The 18,110-nt window shown below is 34.8% G+C and overlaps 2 protein-coding genes across 3 annotated transcripts in view; one reads left to right on the top strand and one right to left on the bottom strand.

Annotated features, from left to right (window-relative positions):
- LOC129801181 (inner nuclear membrane protein Man1) overlaps window positions 1–12,675 on the top strand; it is a 14,937-nt gene extending 2,262 nt beyond the window's left edge. For both annotated transcript variants that reach the window (XM_055845964.1, XM_055845963.1), the window contains 2 exons: window positions 4,913–6,191; window positions 11,764–12,675. In XM_055845964.1, the coding sequence (XP_055701939.1) occupies window positions 4,913–6,191; window positions 11,764–12,063 (1,579 nt within the window). In that variant the 3' untranslated portion in view covers window positions 12,064–12,675. The remainder of the gene's footprint in view (window positions 1–4,912; window positions 6,192–11,763) is intronic.
- LOC129801184 (mitochondrial enolase superfamily member 1-like) overlaps window positions 1–18,110 on the bottom strand; it is a 21,571-nt gene extending 3,461 nt beyond the window's left edge. Inside the window, exons 1-2 of the mRNA XM_055845970.1 lie at window positions 17,853–18,110; window positions 12,724–13,065 (exon numbers count right to left, since the gene is read on the bottom strand). Of these exons, the coding sequence (XP_055701945.1) occupies window positions 12,724–13,065; window positions 17,853–17,948 (438 nt within the window). The 5' untranslated portion in view covers window positions 17,949–18,110. The remainder of the gene's footprint in view (window positions 1–12,723; window positions 13,066–17,852) is intronic.

Genomic DNA, 18,110 nt, shown 5'->3' with positions numbered 1-18,110 from the left:
CCAAATGCTACAACTTTCTAGAATATTTGAACTTCGTGGGACCAACACCAGGGGCGCCACAGTCGAAAAACCAATTTCAATATCACATAACCTCAATTATCTCGACTGTCGCTGAACCGATTTTGATGATTACTTCAACATAATTGTAGAGCACATTTGTCTCTACATTTCGTCCATACATCATTTTCCACTCAGACTACGCTATCACTCCGATTTTGCCGTTTAAGTGTGAAAAAATTGATTTTTCCAATAATAACGCTTTGAAATCACTCAGATGCCAATTTGACTGCCTCTACTCCACCAAGACACTTAAAATAGGGGTTTAAATGGAAAGTCCCACAAAATACAACAATTCTTTGATATAGTTGAAGTTCAACAAATGACTACTTGGGGCACTCTGGATGAAAAAACGAGTTAAGAAACAAAAAACCTCGCTTATCTTGGCTTCTGAGTAATCGATGAGTTCAAGTTCTACGGCAAAATTATAGAGAACATTCTGGTCTACATTTCACCCATATAACACTTTTCTGCCAGTTCATCCAAATCCTTGATATTTTGGTTTAAATACAAAATTTGTATAATTTCACGAATTTGATTCAAGATAACTGAATGGCGTCTCCCAACTTCAGCTCCAAATCGAATTTGCATGCACTCCGAGTTAGCTCACGTTAAGAATCTCACCTACATAAGCCGGTTAGGATTATCTGTCCTTTTAATTTATAGTAATTTTCGTATGGCCATTTATACCTAAAAGGAATTTCTAATTTTAATTTAAAAAAAATTATAGAAAAAATCAGGAAGTCAATTTGAAGCTTTCTGACTTGGAAGTTATTCCAGAAAAGCATTTTTTTGATCTAAAATTTTGCTTAATCTCAGGAAAATTGTAAATTGCAGATTTCAGTGCAATATTGCAAGGGATTCTTTATATTATTCATTCACTGAGAGAAATCCGAAAAAGTTAAAATAGCATTCCGGAAATGTTTAGTTTACCCTGCATTATTTATCCGAAATCGGTGTAAATATTATGTTTTTTATATGTATTAGGGGTTAAAGTTACCCTTTTTCATGTTAATTTTGCCCTTAAAAAGGTGTAATATTAACATTAAAAAATGTTGATATATTTTTACACCTAAAAAGTGTTAAAGTTATGAGGAAAAAAAGTTGATCGCATCCCCGTTTTTTCCCTAAACAAATAATTTTATTCTTTTATATAGGAGAAAGCGCGCTAATTTTGGATGACTCAAGTTTCGGACAAGTTGATTTTTTTCTATGTTCCTAATGGATTTTATCTATGGCTCTTTTCTGAAAATTTGAGGTATTGGACTAGCTATTAAAATGTAGAATTATATTGTGTCAAATTCATTAAAAACAAATTGCAAAAAGAGAGTTGTTCGAAGCTTGAGTTGTCCGTAGGTAGCACGTTTTCCCCTACAGCTATTTTTTTATAAAGGGACAAGGAAAATAACACAAATAGAAAAAATACCTTTCCGCATTTGCAGAACATATTTTTCTTTTTTTGAATCACAAATTGCATTTTAAAACTTGTTTTCAAAGATCTTAAAAACTGGTTTTGTGATTATTTTTTTAAATTTTTGAATAAATTAGAGGGTGGTCTATTTTTAGTTCATATTCGAAAATTGCTTTGAATGAATCCTTCCTAATAATGATTCTTTTCCAAAGTCAAAAGTTAAACAGTTCTGAAGACCTATTACTGAACCGATTAAAACAAATTTTGATTATTTGAAAAGGCCCTTAGATCTTTAATGTGATTAAACCGGTTATGATACCTGTAAATTTCACAATTTCTAGAGTATACAATGCAGAACGCCAGACAAACTGATTTTTAAGTTTATTATTTCCCTTAAAACTTGACAAAAAAATACAAGAAATAACTTCAAAGCAAATCTAATATTACATGATTACTAACCACTTAATTATTGAAATACTAACTTTCAAAGTAGATTTAACATTGATATCAGAAGCGATGTCACAAAAAACTGAAGAAAGACGTCTGACGGAAAAGATTCGGGTATAATTTTAGTTTTATATATATACCATTTTATTTTTTATCTCCTTTCATTATGGTGATCGAACGGACAAATATTCTGAAAAAGACAAAATTCTGAAAAGCCCTAGATCCCGACGACCAAGATCTCGAATATGTCATAATCCCGAAAAGCAAAAATTCTGAAAATCAAAATCCCGAAAGCCAAAATCCCTAACGCCAAAATCACAAAATCCAAAATTATTTCACACAGATCTCAATTCTGAGACCAAAATCAAAATTTCAAGCTGTCAAATATTTCCAAAATCAAGATTTCATATTCTGACGCGAAGTATTTATGGAACTTAAAGTATCTTAGCTAAGAACCAAGATTTCAAGATTTTCCACACTTAACGAAATGTCACTTGTCACAAATATCTTCATTTCTCTTTTGAATTTGTTGAAATTCAAAAATACCTTTGACAAATTTGATATCTTGATTTTTTGATTTCAGAATACCAAAATCTTGAAATTTTCTTAATCTTGATCTTTACTTTGGTCTCAGAATTAAGGCCATTATCCTCTATATAATTTAGAGGCCCTTTTCAGGATTTTGACCATTTGGGATTTTGGCTTTCGGAATTTTGACCGTTTTGACCCAGCCGGGATCTTGTCTTTTCGAGATTTTGGCGTTTTGGTCCGATTTACAAGTATTCACTTCATGGGGAAAGTCATAATAGTCACCACTTCAAGCATTTCGCAAAATTTTTTTTCATTAAATCATTTTTAATTTTTATCGGTATCCAACCAATTGACACCAATTTATAGCTCACCTCAGAATTTATCAGAAACAATCCAGAAGTTATACAATTTAATTTCGTATAAAAAATAGTTTTGTTTCATTACTTGTTCATAACCGATTGGAAGTACTTTAGATTTTTCCGAAAATCAAAGAGCGTTCCGACGAGCCCGACGAGCCCAAACATAAGCCCATTCGGTTGAGAAATACGCTCTCTAAAGCCTTTTAACCTTTGACCTTGAAAACCCTTTATTAGAAATGATCCAACGGTATTTTCTTATAGAAAACAAATATCTGTCTACACACAGTAAAAACGAGTTGATATTTCTTTAGATGAATTCCCAAAAATACAATAATTTTCAAGAGTGAAACAAATTAGTATTATCGTGTGTATTTGAAAAGTATGATTTATCGTAAGGAAAAGGTTTATTAACGATTTTATAGTTTGAAATTTCAACTTTTAGTAATCGTTGCAAATATTTCTACAATAATCATAGGGTAAGAGTGTCTAATTTCGGCCTTCTTTCAATTTCGGCCACTTTGAGTGTAACTTCGGCAAAGCAACTAAATTAGTTTATTATAGATTTTATTCTTCGAAATAGTCAATGATTTTATTTATAATTGTGTTATAGAAACTTCTATGTGGAAAAAGTCTTACAAAGAAATATAGCAGATCGCTTGTGTTGCTGGGAGCCTGGTAGTTTGTAGTGAAGTGCAAATATTTTTCCTTCGAAGTTTTTTTTATTAAAATTGATTAGTCTACATTAAAGATTGTTTTAGTTGATATTAATAGGGGATCCTTCTTTAGTTTCCGAGTGGAATTTCCTAGCTGGACCACGTATTTTGTGTCAAAAAAAAAAACATTTTGTGAGCGTCTCTCCTGTGAGATTATGTTTACTATTTTGACCACATTTTTTATTTCTCCAAAATTCTTAATTTTTTAAGTTCTTTTTTGATTTCTGGGTTTGTAAAGGCCCAAAGTAAGAAGAAAGCATCGCCTCTGAAAAAGGTCTTATATGAGTTCAGGAAGGTCAAACAGCTACGGGAATCTGAGCGTAAATTTGGGATATCAAGGTCAACTCTTTAGGTCTTCAAGATAAATTACACGGAAAATTTCAGGGCTTGTGGATTATATAAATGTTTTAAATTAAATATCAAACTCGTTCCGTATGATATTACTCAATTTTCTATCCGTTGTTTTGCACAAGATGGTCACAAACAAGGTGGTCGAAATTCTATTCAAAGTGGTCGGAATAGCACACAAAGCAATGTCTATATCTTTTATTATTATTTTTTCAATATTTGAGGAACTAATTTAAAGAAAACAAAGATAATAAACTACTTTTCAAGGTTCCAATCAACCCTCCTAAAAAGAAGTAACAAGAAATTTCAATATATGTATTAAAAATATTGCATTTCAAACTTGGGACTTTGGTGCTTAAGGCCTAGACACACTTACGGCTTACGAGAGACGACTTAGTGGAAAATGATAGAAATGTAGTTTGACGATTATTTCTAATAAAATTACGCTAAGCCGTCTCTCGGCTAATCCTCAGGTCTGTCGAGGCCCTATTTATAACTAGGGTAGCGGCATTACTTGTAGCCTCTGTCTTTACTTATGACCTCCCCGTTTTGGCCACCTCTAGACTTTTTGGTGCTTATTTGTAAAAATTCCGAAACTTGAAACACTTAGCCTATTACTTCCGTTACACACGATAATCGTAGTAAATTTTATATACTATGTAGGCGACTTTTGAAACATATAAAAATGGAAAAAAATCGCAAAATGCATTTTTCAGTAAGTTTAAAAAATGGTTTTTGAGGTGTTAATTAATCATTGAGTCGAACTTGAAGTTAATAATTTCCAAAGGAAGTCAATGAACATTATTATGGGGGGGTCCTCCGAATATCTCAAGTCGCTATCTCTAACCGTTTGTCCTGTAGCCTCTAGAGTCCGCGACATTTCAAGTAGAGCATTTCATTTTAATTTTGTTTTCAAACCCTGTTTTTTATTTATTCAAAACTTTTATTTGTTTAAATAGAAAGATAACTCCAGTATAATTAATTGGAAATTCTCATATTTTTTTTTTGCGAATCGAAGGACATTATATAAATTTGCATTCCTCCAGATATTTTGGTGTTCAGGTGCCTGATGTAAATTCCTCGAGTTCGTCAATTGACAGCATTGTCCATCATGCCCCAGAGACCCCAACGCTTCCCCGTCACTCAGCGGTTAGCCATGCGGCACCGCAGAGTGTCCAGACTGCCCTGTCGAATCTTGTGAGTCGCTTGGATGAGCAGTATGGTTTCAAGCAGACTCTCGTGCCATGCCTCCTCGTGACCACATTCATTGTCTTCATCATGTTTGTCATCTTTGCCTATTTGACCATCAGTCCTGACCTCGTCAATACGTTGAGTGCTGAGGTGGCGTCTGTGGAGCTGTGTGGCGAGGGAATGGGACTAAAGAGGCCAGGGTATGCGTGCATTGAACGAGGAGATGTGGAACCGGCGCTGGAGATGCTCAAGGCAATAGCGCCGGAATTGCAGGCGCGCGTTGAGGGGAATCGGTGTCGGGATCCGGGGCGTCCGTTTACAATGACAGCCAGTGAAGTGATTCAGCTGGCGTCGAGGCACAATGAGGGCGTGAGTGTAGGGCGAATTGTGCAGCAGTTGCACAATATGGAGTACCTGATTGAGCGCAATCCACAATGGGGAGTGAATCATGTTAATGCCGATGGGGAGGCACTGACATTCGATGAGGTGGTCCAACTGAGAGAATCCCGTGGGAATTGTTTTGGTATTCTTAATCCACGTTTGCCACTGAGTTGTCTGTTGCGCAGTAAAATGCAGAAATTCTTCCTGATTGTGGGCACAATGGCCCTTTTGGGCATTATGGTGTATGCTGGAAATCTCTTTTGGAAGTTTGTCATCTATGTGAAGAGGATGCGACAGGCCAAAGTGGATAGGATGATTAGTGAAATCATTACAGTTCTCATGGAACAGGCAACAAATGAAGCTGGTGGATTGGTTGTGGTGAATCATTTGCGTGACAAACTCATTCCTGTGGCACAGCGAAAGGAATTGGATGCAGCTTGGCAGGAGGCTATTGAGTATCTGGCCAAGAATGAGAGTAGAATTCAATTTGAGATGGGAACACGCAATGGGGAGGATTGCCGAATGATGCGGTGGATTGATACAGTTTCACCGTCATTGCTGCATCACAGGAATTCAGCTGGGCCAGGAAGTGTTGGGAATGCAGTGAAGAAATGGCAGAGTCCAGCCATTGATAAGAGCAACAAAATCAAGGATCCACCCACGGAGTGCCTCAAAATTCGGCACATGTTTGAGAAATTCGAGACCAATAATCCCAATCTCAAGACAATCGTCACGGATGCCATTCTCGAGAAGGTAAGTTCATTACAATTTTTCTTTTAAATTTAAATTTCACTTTGCATTTTCGACCAATATGAGTATCATAAGTTTAGTGATAAGGCTAAATCGGCTTGAAATCTCTGGTGATATTTTCATTGCAAATTCGTATGATGATACGATTTTTTAAAGGCAAACTCAGAAATGCCTGAAAATTCGATTCTGGGCCCTATTCTGCGAATAATGATAAAGATAAAGTTTCGAAATAAAGATTTTAAAAATTTCAAGATTTGGCATTCTGCGATCTTGGATAAAAAGTCGAAGAAACGCAAATAAAGATTTCAATATCCAAACTGTCACTTATGCCTTGTCATTTTGGCACTTTAGTTTAGTCAACCAAGCCGATTTCTTGGTAGGAGTAGGAGATATTTTTTCTAGTTAATTTTCTTTTAAAATTGTGGTGGGCGAGGAAAATCTTTCGAGTGGTATGAAATTGAATGAAGTGCAAAAGTCCTAGAAATAATTTCACTTTTCATACACTTCTCAGGTACTTTGAGAAAAAAATATTTCCGGAATAAAAAGAGCTTGAAATTGATTGAACAGCAAGAAATCAGAGGGAATGTTTTATAAATTTTAGACGATTGGATTAAGGTACAGAAACCCCGAATTTCATGTTCAATTGTTTTTAGTGTAGATTTATGAGTGCACTTTTCACAAAATTTCTTAGATGGATTTACCGGTTTGAGAATCAGGAAACACCTGGCAGCAAAACATAGTTAGTTAGTCAAAAATTAAAATTTTGACTAACAACATACAAATATACAAGGGAGCCCTTCAACTTCAAGTCAGTCATAGAGAACCCAGATAACTCTCAGATACCGGTTCATCACTGTCATTGTCATTAGAAGGAAAAATAATGATCACTGTTATAAAACGTATGAGGTTCTAGTCGAGGAAATTCCTCTAGATCCTAAACCTGAAGCTTCGGCCGGCACATAAAGTACCTGTAACAATAACGAGGGCTAGGATTGTGTAGGAAGAAGACAACCATAAAAAAAGCAAACTGGACGTTCTTAGGAAAAGTCTAGCCTGACTCATTCAAATAAAAACGGAACGCCAGGCATAGAGAAAAGAAAGTGAGATGATTGAATGGGAAAAGCTTGGGAACTCCTTGGCGAGCCCTACCTTTAACAATTTTTAAAAATAAGAAATGGATACATAAGGGTACAAAGGATCATTTCTCGCTAATACCAACGATTTTAACTGCTCGAACTCCAAGAGAGAGCAGTTTCCACAATCTTTGTTGAACTATAAGATTTAGAGAATAAATTCAGCTCAGATTTTTAATTCATCAAAATTTTACCTTCTTCTGAAATAGTACATTTTTTCGAAGTATGACTGAATATAAGTATTAGGTGAGATTCTTAACAATCTCACCTACTATAATCCTAACAAAATTTCATGTCGTCCGATCGACCTCAAACTTAGCCAAAATGTGTTTCGCCACTTCCTGATCACGAATATATATGTGGCTATTTTACGTTCCCGGCCGGCCGGCTGGCCGGCCGGCCGGCCGGCCGCTCTTTGGAGCTTAATAGCTCCTAAACTAAAAAAGATATCGACTTGCGGTTTTCGGCAAAGGTTATATATCGGGTGAAAATTGCAACTTGGTGCATAGACCCCCCACCCTCCACCCCTCCTTCCGCCATTTTGAAGACCCCCCTCTTTTTGTTTTCTCAATAGCTCCGCCCCTATGGTATTCAGCGGACTCAAATTTTAGTATGTTATAGCTGGGCCTTAGAGCTTTCCATCAATACCAAACTTAAGGTCCCCCGACCCCCCTGACCCGAGCTATAAGGGTCCAAAAAAAATTTCTTAAAATGGCCATAACTCCTGTTCTAATTGTCAGAATTTAAAAAGTGAGGGCTCTTTGGAAAGCTCTCGTGAAATGCCACTTCCCCTTCTAACATCGCAAGTTCATAAAACCACCGCTAGGGGCGCTATTATTAAAAAGAAAATTTTTAAATCTTATAAGTTAAATAACTCAAAAATTCCATTGTGCATCGGGCTGAAATTTTAGTATGTTGTAGCCGTTGATTATACCTATCAAACAAAAAAAACCTTAAGTCTATCTAAAACCCCTGACCCGAGCTATAAGGGGTCAAAGTTCGAACATTGACCGGCCTCTATCTCCGGTTCTAACTAACATAGCGAACTAAATTTTACCTTTTTGGTTTCGTCTCGATGAGCACTTTCAGATGGAAGTTCAAAAAGTCACCACAGGTGGCGCTGTGATAGCGTCAAAATTCATCGAAATTCAAAGTCACTTTTTTCAAAAACGGCATTGTGCAAGTTAATGAAATTTTAGTATGTTGTAGTCCAGTCTAGGACGTTTCCAAAATGGTGCGTATGTGCGCTGTGGTTTTAATAGAACCGGAGATATGAGGGGTCAAAGTTCACAAAATTCAAAAAATCATATCTCCGGTTCTATGTGACCGATTTTGATGAATGAGGGCTTAAACGAAAGATCTCACCAAATACTACAACTTTCTAGAATATTTGAACTTCGTGGGACCAACACCAGGGGCGCCACAGTCGAAAAACCAATTTCAATATCACATAACCTCAATTATCTCGACTGTCGCTGAACCGATTTTGATGATTACTTCGACATAATTGTAGAGGACATTTGTCTCTACATTTCGCCCATACATCATTTTCCACTCAGACTACGCTATCACTCCGATTTTGCCGTTTAAGTGTGAAAAAATTGATTTTTCCCATAATAACGCTTTGAAATCACTCAGATGCCAATTTGACTGCCTCTACTCCACAAAGACACTTAAAATATGGTTTTAAATGGAAAGTCCCACAAAATACAACAATTCTTTGATATAGTTGAAGTTCAACAAATGACTACTTGGGGCACTCTGGATGAAAAAACTAGTTCAGAAACAAAAAACCTCGCTTATCTTGGCTTCTGAGTAATCGATGAGATCATGTTCTATAGGAAAATTATAGAGTATATTCTGGTCTACATTTTACCCATATATCACTTTTGTGCCAGTTCATCCAAATCCTTGATATTTTGGTTTAAATACAAAATTTGTATAAGTTCACGAATTTGATTCAAGATAACTGAATGGCGACTCACAATTTCAGCTCTAAATCGAATTTGCATGAACTCCGAGTTAGCTCACGTTAAGAATCTCACCTACATAAGCCGGTTAGGATTATCTGTCCCTTTTTGTTGAAATAAAAAAAAAAGTTGTATTTATTGTGTTCCTAATGTATTAGCGTATTACCTTCGTTATACTGCCTCTGCAATTTTCTAATAAATTAAAAGATCTTCCATGGCTTTAATGCTTTTCAAACGAGTTTCAAAACGCAAATAAAGATTTCAAAGCACCTCGAGACCACCTTTGAAATCTTTATGAAAATGAAAGAATATTGAGGTTAGAATTACCTTGAAATCTTGGGCGCAGAATACCAAATCTTGAAAAGTTTTTATCCAAGCTAAAAATAAAGATATTTGACAGCTTTATTTTGAAATCTTGATTATAGAATACCAAATCTTTATATTTATCTTTATTTCTTTATATATATCTTTATCTTTATTCGCAGAATAGAGCCCCTATGCTGAATTTTACTGCAAAAATAAGTAGGGTAACTTAATCTAATTCAAAACCTGCTCTAAATGGAAATTTTTCGCTACTCCAAATGGAAACGTCATTGTTTTCATGATAAATACAGTACTAAATTATTATATTTATATATTTTCTGTACCACAGTTTCATTATTTAGTTAATTTTGCTCCAAATAAAGCGAAAATCCATTCATATTCACAAATTTTAATTTGTAAATTTCTCGGAAAAATTAAAAGTGTACCTTTTCACCATCGAATTTCTCATCGATCGACCATGTTTTCCAATCATAAACACAATAAAATGACTGTTGTTTATTCGTTTTGTTTAACATTTATGTCATATTTCTGGCTAATTTTACTTAAGTGCTAATCTTTATTGCTAACGGTACGTGAATTTTTCAAATGAAATAATTACCTATTTCGTGAACAAAAAGGGTTTTTCTGAAGTGTCTGCAAATGCTTCAATAGGAAACCCTGTAAATATGATTTTTTGGAGAGATTTTCTTTTTGTTTTAGATGAGAAATGAGAAAAGACCAGAAATAAGAACAAATTCTGCGCTCAAAAGCAACTCAACAAGGTTGTGGAAGCCTTTCGTAGCGGTTTCACTTACACTGTTTGTGTCCAATTAGAAAATTTCCCTTGTCTCCATTTGGATTAATTTGTTTCCAATAGCTGCACTTTACACTCGCGTATTTTTCTTGTATTTAAGAAGTTTTCAAATTATATTTAAAGAATTTTCACTAAATACAGTAAACTCTCACTCAATCGGCTCTTTCTCAATCAGGCGAAAAATTTTGTTGACAATTTTCACGTTTAATTAGCTAATTTCCTGAATTCGCTGTATTTCTTCCTATTTTATCGTGATTCTTTATAATTAGGCGCTTTTTGTGGAATTTACAAAGGCTTTGACGCTGAATTTTATCGCTAAACCGGATGACACTTTGCCCCATATTCCCGATTGAGAGAGAGTCTACTGTAGGAACATTCTAGAAGAGTCAAGGAGTAAATTCATGTAATTCTCTTCAGAAAAAATTGAACTTAATGTGTTGAACCTTCTGTCAAAGTTAAAGCGTCTGGAAATGGTTTTGAATTAGGACATTTACCCTATAATTTGATTTCTCAAATAAAATTGAAGAAAATTATTTAAAGTGAGTAATAATAAGGTGATCATGAGGAAAAAGAAACGCTGAATGTATTCTTTTTATAACACTGCCTAAAATAATCGAGTTTGAACCTTTTCAAGTGGGTGGCGAGAAGTGGTTACAGAACTGGCGAAAAGTGGTGAAAGGTGGCGACGAAGTGGTTATTTTTGCATTGTTAATAAAAACCAGTTTTTTAAGTAGTCCAGTGTTAAATTGTAGGACTATTGTTTTCACGAATCTAGAGCCAATACATCTAAGTAGTTTTGTGTCAAATTTGAGTTATCTTGTAATAAGAGTTCAAAAGTGGTTACTCCTCTCTACAAACATGTATTTCTCCAGTGTTGTGTAGAGACCATTAAAGAAAAGCTTACAAATAGCGGTTTAAGAGATGGATTTACACCGGATTTTCTGGTTTTAAAAACCAGTTATAAGACCATAATAAGCTAAGTTTAATAGCTGAGATTTTTACAGATAACCTCAGAGTACTTGCAACCCAAAATTCGGTCAATTTCGGTACAGTAAATGCCTCTACACATTGGGAACAATTTTTGTAAAAAATGATTTAAAAAAAAAAATTCCCCCATCATTGGAGGCGGAAAGTGTTTATACCATGAACGGACAGACGACCGGCTAGGAAAATCGATTTTTAACGATTATGACATTCGTGTTATGATATTCAATATTGGAATAGTCTCTTTAGGGAGTAGATTTCTCTTGATCAGTTTTAGTTCTGCAATAAAATCCTTTTAAAGCTCTTCAGAGACCAAAATGATGTGGTTCTTTCTTTTCTCTCAAAGTTAATTGGCAATTTGTGTAATGCAGGTGGGCCCCAAGTGTCGAATCTTGGATGTGCAGCTGGAGAAGACAGCGTGCTGTGTTTATGTACGCTGCGAGACGCCCAAGGATGCTGGGATTGTTCATGATGAGATCAATGGTTGGTGGTTTGACAATCGTCTGGTGTCCATAAAATTCCTACGACTGGAGAGATATCTGAGTCGTTTTCCAAAATCTACGGCGGCTCTGGTTCCCCTGAGGCCGTCCAATACGAAAAATCTCTCCATGAGTCAGTGCTTCACGGAGCCACCGGACAACGCCTTTGCCGATGACGATGACGAGGACTAGGGCACACATCTGACCACCATAAATCCTAGGTATCATCTTTACTTTTAAATCCATATCACGCCCCGCCCCTCTGCCCCATAAAAACTTTTTTGTCATTTCAATCATCCCATTTTTTTTTGACCACCAAAACCCCTCGCCCATCAAGAAGAAAAAAAAATCATGCGAAGAAAATCCTGCCAAATGTGGCAGAATGTGCATTTAATTTTAGTAGTTCATGGACAAAAGAATTCATCACGAAAAAAAGAGAAAGAAAGAAAGAGAAATTGTGCAAAAAAACAAAATGAAAAATCAACAAGTGCGAGTGGACAAGTGATGAGAAATTATTATCTCTTTGTAAAATTTAATGTTCTTCTTTCTTCCCTTTTTATCTATTACATGTAAACTTCATTTTTTTTTTAAATGTCACATTGCGTTAGAATTTGTTTTTTTTTAGAGAGCATAAACAGAAAAGAAGAAGAAGAAGAACGGAGATTGTAATAATTTTAGAATGAGAATTTTTTTGACAAGAAAAAAAAGAAAAAAAAAACAAAATTAATTCTTAACTCTGTTGCTGCGAGGAACTTTTGAAGATTTTTAAATAAAATTTTTCAATAACATGTTTAACGGACAAAATGCCTCTTATGAGGGAAAAAAAATGGTCAGTGTAAAAAATTGACTTACCTCGGGGTCCATATTGGTGAGAAGGCGCCAAAGTGGGACACCCTCGAGTTTTGCCCAGAGATCCCAGAGGGCATTCACGATGGCGGCTACGGCGAGATGTGTTACGCCCTTTTCGGGACCAATCCATCGCAATTGAGACTCACTGGTCAGAGAACGCCAGGTTTGGGAGAAATTGCGGAAAATCTCGCCGGCATTGCGTCCCTCAAGAAGATGCTTCATGGACATGACACTTAGTCGCACGACGTCAGTTCCACGGCCCAGAGTGAAGGTCAGACCGTTTCCATTGACTCCACGGAGAGTCTCCAGAGTCACGTAGACGCAAGAGTAGTCAGGATCAGTGTGCTTCAGGCAAAAAGTGAAGTTTGTGATAAGACATTCTTATTTCCAGTTTTATTTATTCAGTTCTCGTTTTTTATTCTTTGTGAAAATGAAAATGTCACCGTTAATTTTACAACAAAAGTGCTAGAATTATTGTGAATTTTCAGTGGACTCATATCATCGAAAATTAAAATTTAAGCCGAGACACACACCAATTTTCGAAACTTCTAATCGTTCAGGTACGTACATAGAATTTTGTAATGTTCTTTATCCCTTTAACGACGAGACACTTTTTACGGACTGAAAATCAACAATAAAAATTAAACTGGGACACATAATCAATGATAAGTCTTACATCTAACCTTGGAAAGTCCAACAGAGTCTGATTCGGTGTATTTTGTGCTTCTATGGACGATAGGGACAAAAATAGCCCAAAAATTTAAGTAATTTTTCTGACAATACCAATGAATAATATTTTTCGCTTTAATGAAAAATATTACGTATGATTATTGTAGTTTTCATTGCCAAAAGGGTTTTGCTTAAAAAAATTGGAAGTATAAAAAATAAATAAAATCAATTATGAATTTGAGAATTTAAAAATTCACTATTTTTGAGCTTAAATGTTTACTACATAGCAAATGGCTAGAGACTTACAAAAAATATTCTAGATTCCTTCAACCTTCAACTTTACAATTCTGTACAGACATAAGAAAAAAAATAACTTTAGGTTAGTCAGGAAAAAATATTTTCTTTATGGAACACCGGTGTTCCAATCGTCCTTAAAAGGTTAAGGAGGAGCTTGAATTATAAGGTCACAAGGGTCAGAAGAATCGATTTTAATTATTACACTGTGCAACAATTTTAAACTTTTTTTTGTCCTTGGGTTCTCATGCTATTTTTTCTATTGCTACTAAAGATATTTTTTGAGTTATTAACTAGTATTATATTTAAACAAACTTTATAAAACAGAAAAAAATATCAAACTTCTACAGTTGTTAAAAAAAAGTTAAAGAAATACCCTTGGTTTTCTGAACTTGAAAAGAAATAGTGAAAATCTGTGAAATAGTTAAGATTTTCTCTAATTGGCATAGTGCTCGATTTTCGATTGAACTTCAATATTGAGGTTAAAAAACAATCTGAGAGAAAAGTTGCACAAGGATGAAAATGTAGCTAATAAAATTCTCTATCAAACCTACAAAACAAATTGTAAGGGACACTCCTAGTTTTCGAGATATTTTTTATTAAAGCTGCTAAAAAGATCGATTTTTCCATGTTTTCTGACATAAATGAGACTACAGCGCCCCTGGTGTTAGTTGTACGAACTCCATCTGTCAAAAGGATTATCGGGCATGTAAAGGAGAACAAATGTTCCCATATTAAAAAATAAATCGGTTCAGCAGAATCGGAGATATAGGCGCCCAAGTATCAAAAAATGGGAAAAACGCTTTTGCCTAGATTCCAGGCGCAAAAACAAAATGAAATCAAAATGATAAGTATTTACGCAAATCATTTTACCCTAGCAATAGAAAAAATAGCATGAGAACCCAGGGACAAAATCACTGTTGCACAGTGTTTTTGATTAAATCGATAGATGAACTATCTAAGAATAGGGGAAGTGAGGCACGTTTGAAAGTGGGGTACCTTTGAAATAAGAATTTTTCACCTATTTTTAAATAAAATTAAGCCTTATCGTGATTTAATTTAGTTGCACAAACAGATTGAAAAGCTAAAATATATTACGATATATCTCAGTTCCACTTAAACATAGGTGAAAAATTCTAATTTCAAAGGTGCCTCACTTCCCCTATACGATAAAAATTTCAGAAGTCAATTCGGTCTATTTTCAAAGATACAGAGACGAAAGAAAAGGAGCACTGGGTGTTGCACTGAGCAGATTTGCAAACACTTGGGAGAGAACATCCAAAAGCTCTTGACTTCTCATTTTTACGATTTTGTCAAATTAACGAACACGATAGCAAAAAAAATTATTGACCGAATTAAACTAATAAAGCGTCATTCTTCTCGGAATTGAATGCCCTTTGTTGAACTAAAACAAGTTGAACACTTATTTTTCAATTTTATTTACATCATGTTAAAGTCAAAATTTTGCCCCAAAATGTATTTTTTATAAGTATAGAAAAAGTTTCGATTTCACGATTTTCTTTTGTTTTTTTTTTTGGTTATCCTCGAGTTTATTAAATAATGAGAGAGCTGTACCTCTAAAGTTACTTTCGCATCGTTTACCGTTTACCGGTTCACAACCGATTTCAACCGATTTATAAATCATGCAAAATATTTTCCAAAATAGCTTAGGAGTAATATATTTGAATTTTGTATAAAAATTAGTTATCGGTTATGAACCGGTTCATTACCGGTTCATAACCGGATTCAAACCTATTGGAACCGGTACAGTTTTATCTGAAATTCCAAGACCTTTCCAATGAGTCCAAACATGACTGTATTGGCTTGATAAATGCGCTCTTTAGGGTGTTTTTTAACTTTTGACCTTGAAAAACCGTTATTATGATTATTCAACGGTATTTTCCGTTTGAGCAGTAAAAATTACGTCTAGCAAACTGTTCTTGGCACTCGAAATTGATCAAATTGGGTCAACACGATTCTTTACTCTTAAAATTCTCCTCACAATCGAATTTGTACGTATTCCAAGGATTCCGAGTTGCAAACAGTCCGCAGTCGCCTGTAAAGAATCTCAGCTACCATAAGCTTAGCTGGATTTATCACTGTTTATTTTCTGTTTGAAATGGTTTGAATATAGAAGGCCAACAAAAGAAAAAGAAAGTCAATTTCTAAAAATTTTAAATATTCTAACAATTTATTGAAGAACTCTGGCCATAGAGTATTGTTTGTTGATGAATTTCTTTTAAACAGTTGAATCTTTTTGCTCTGACTATTTTTACTCCGCGCGAAATTCGTTCTACGGCCAAGTCATTCAAAAGAAATCGCCTGTTTGTAGGGTAAATGTCCTAATTCAAAACCATTTCCAGACGCTTTGACTTTGACAGAAGATTCAACACATTAAATTCAATTTTTTTCTGAAGAGAATTACATAAATTTGCTCCTTGTATCTTCAAGAATGTTACTGTTTAGTGAAAATTCTTTGGACATAATTTGAAAATTTCTTAAATACAATAAAAATACGCGAGCGTAAAATACTTCTATTGGAAACATATTATTCCAAATGGAGACAAGGGAAAGTTTCTAATTGGAGACAAACGGTGTAACTGAAACTGCGACGAAAGGCTTCCAAAACCTTGTTGAGTTGCTCTTGAGTGCAGGATTTGTTCTTATTCCTGGTCTTTTCTCCTTTCCGATTTAAAAAAATAAGAAAATCTCTCCAAAAACATCATTTTTCCGGGGTTTCCTATTGAAGCATTTGCAGACACTTCAGAAAAAACCCTTTTTGTTCACGAAATAGGTAATTATTTCATTCGAAAACTTCAGGTACAGTTAACAATAAAGATTAGCACTTAATTTAACTAAAATTAGTCAGAAATATGACATGAATGTTAAACAAAATGAATAAACAACAGTCATTTTATTGTGATTTTCATTGGAAAACATGGTCGATCGATGAAAAATTCGATGGTGAAAAGGTACACTTTTAATTTTTCTGAGAAATTAACAAATCAGAATTTGTGAATATCAATGGATTTTCGCTTTATTTGGAGCAAAATTAACTAAATAATGAAATGAGGTATAGAAAATATATAAATATAATAATTTACTACTGTATTTGTCATGAAAACAATGACGTTTCCATTTGGAGTAGCTAAAAATTTCCATTTGGAGCAGGTTTTGAATTAGCTTAATTTACCCTATGCAAATTTTCTCGATGCATAATGCCATTAATTGGTTTTTGGCAGGTATGATATTCGTGATTTTTGAGCCCGATCTGACGAGGTCTCATTTAATCTCGGACCACAGAAGCTGAGATGGTAAAGAATCTCATCTTAAATATATTATCTGTCTGAACTGCCCCATACTCCCCTATTGCCGATACAAAGATCATCTTTTGAAAAGTGTCCCATATGCAGTTAGTAACATTAACTGAACCTAATGGCAGACAATTCGAAAATATCGTACAATTCAACAGAAAACAGTAAATAAATGATAATCTCTTAAAAGATATTGAAAAATCAGTGCTAAATGCTGTTCGAATAATCATCTGCGTTGTTTTAAGGAAAACTAATTATTTTTAGATGAGTTTCATAGTTGGATGATAAACGGAAGCGTATTATGTGGAAAGACAATTTACGTTAGGAATAAAATAGCATTTTATTAAACTTTTCTTTCACCTAAAAGCAATAGAGGGAAGTGGGGTACCTTTGAATTGGGGCACCTTTGAAATAGGACTTTTTTCTCCTATTTTCCAGTAAAACTAGAACTTACCATAACAAAATTAAGCTACGCAAGCCAATTCTGAATCTAAATTCCATTATGATAAGGCTCAGTTCCGTTTTAAAATAGAAGAAAAAAGAGCTATCAGAGATGTCCCAGTTCAAATGTACCCCTCTTCCCACTATGTACATATCAGTCACAATTCTTCAAAAGTTTAATGGCAATGCACTCGAATTTCAAGATTAAAAAAATGCCAGATAAAACAGCTTATTGCACAATTAAAATTCAACACCTAATCAACACATGTCACTAAGTAAAACAATGATTTGGCGAATTGCTTGAAGATAACATTCGGCAAAATTTATTAATACTCCCTTGTTGTTGATCTCATGAAGCATGAATGTTCCATATGAAAATCTCTTTGGTATTGAAGGAATTGAAAGAAAACTTACCATTGCATCTGATCCATGAGCTCCCAGGGAAGTGGGAAAACGAATATCCTTCACGTCAACACTAATAATTTTCAGATCATCTCCCGTGGGAATCATTTTTGTGGATTTTTTTCCCCAATTTTATTGTCACTCGCTCGGAAGGTGTTTTGAAACTGTGCGAGATGTTTTAGCTGAAAATGATCGCGCGCGAGTGTCGCGACGAATCCGTTATCAGTGACCGAAGAGAATTTTTATTGGCATTTTGCTTCGCTCTCTCTC

The sequence above is a fragment of the Phlebotomus papatasi genome, chromosome 2 (genome assembly GCF_024763615.1).
Source record: "Phlebotomus papatasi isolate M1 chromosome 2, Ppap_2.1, whole genome shotgun sequence".
NCBI classification, from domain to species: domain Eukaryota; kingdom Metazoa; phylum Arthropoda; class Insecta; order Diptera; family Psychodidae; genus Phlebotomus; species Phlebotomus papatasi.
Note: the sequence above shows the minus strand (reverse complement) of the source record. Positions and strands in the feature narration are given on the sequence as shown.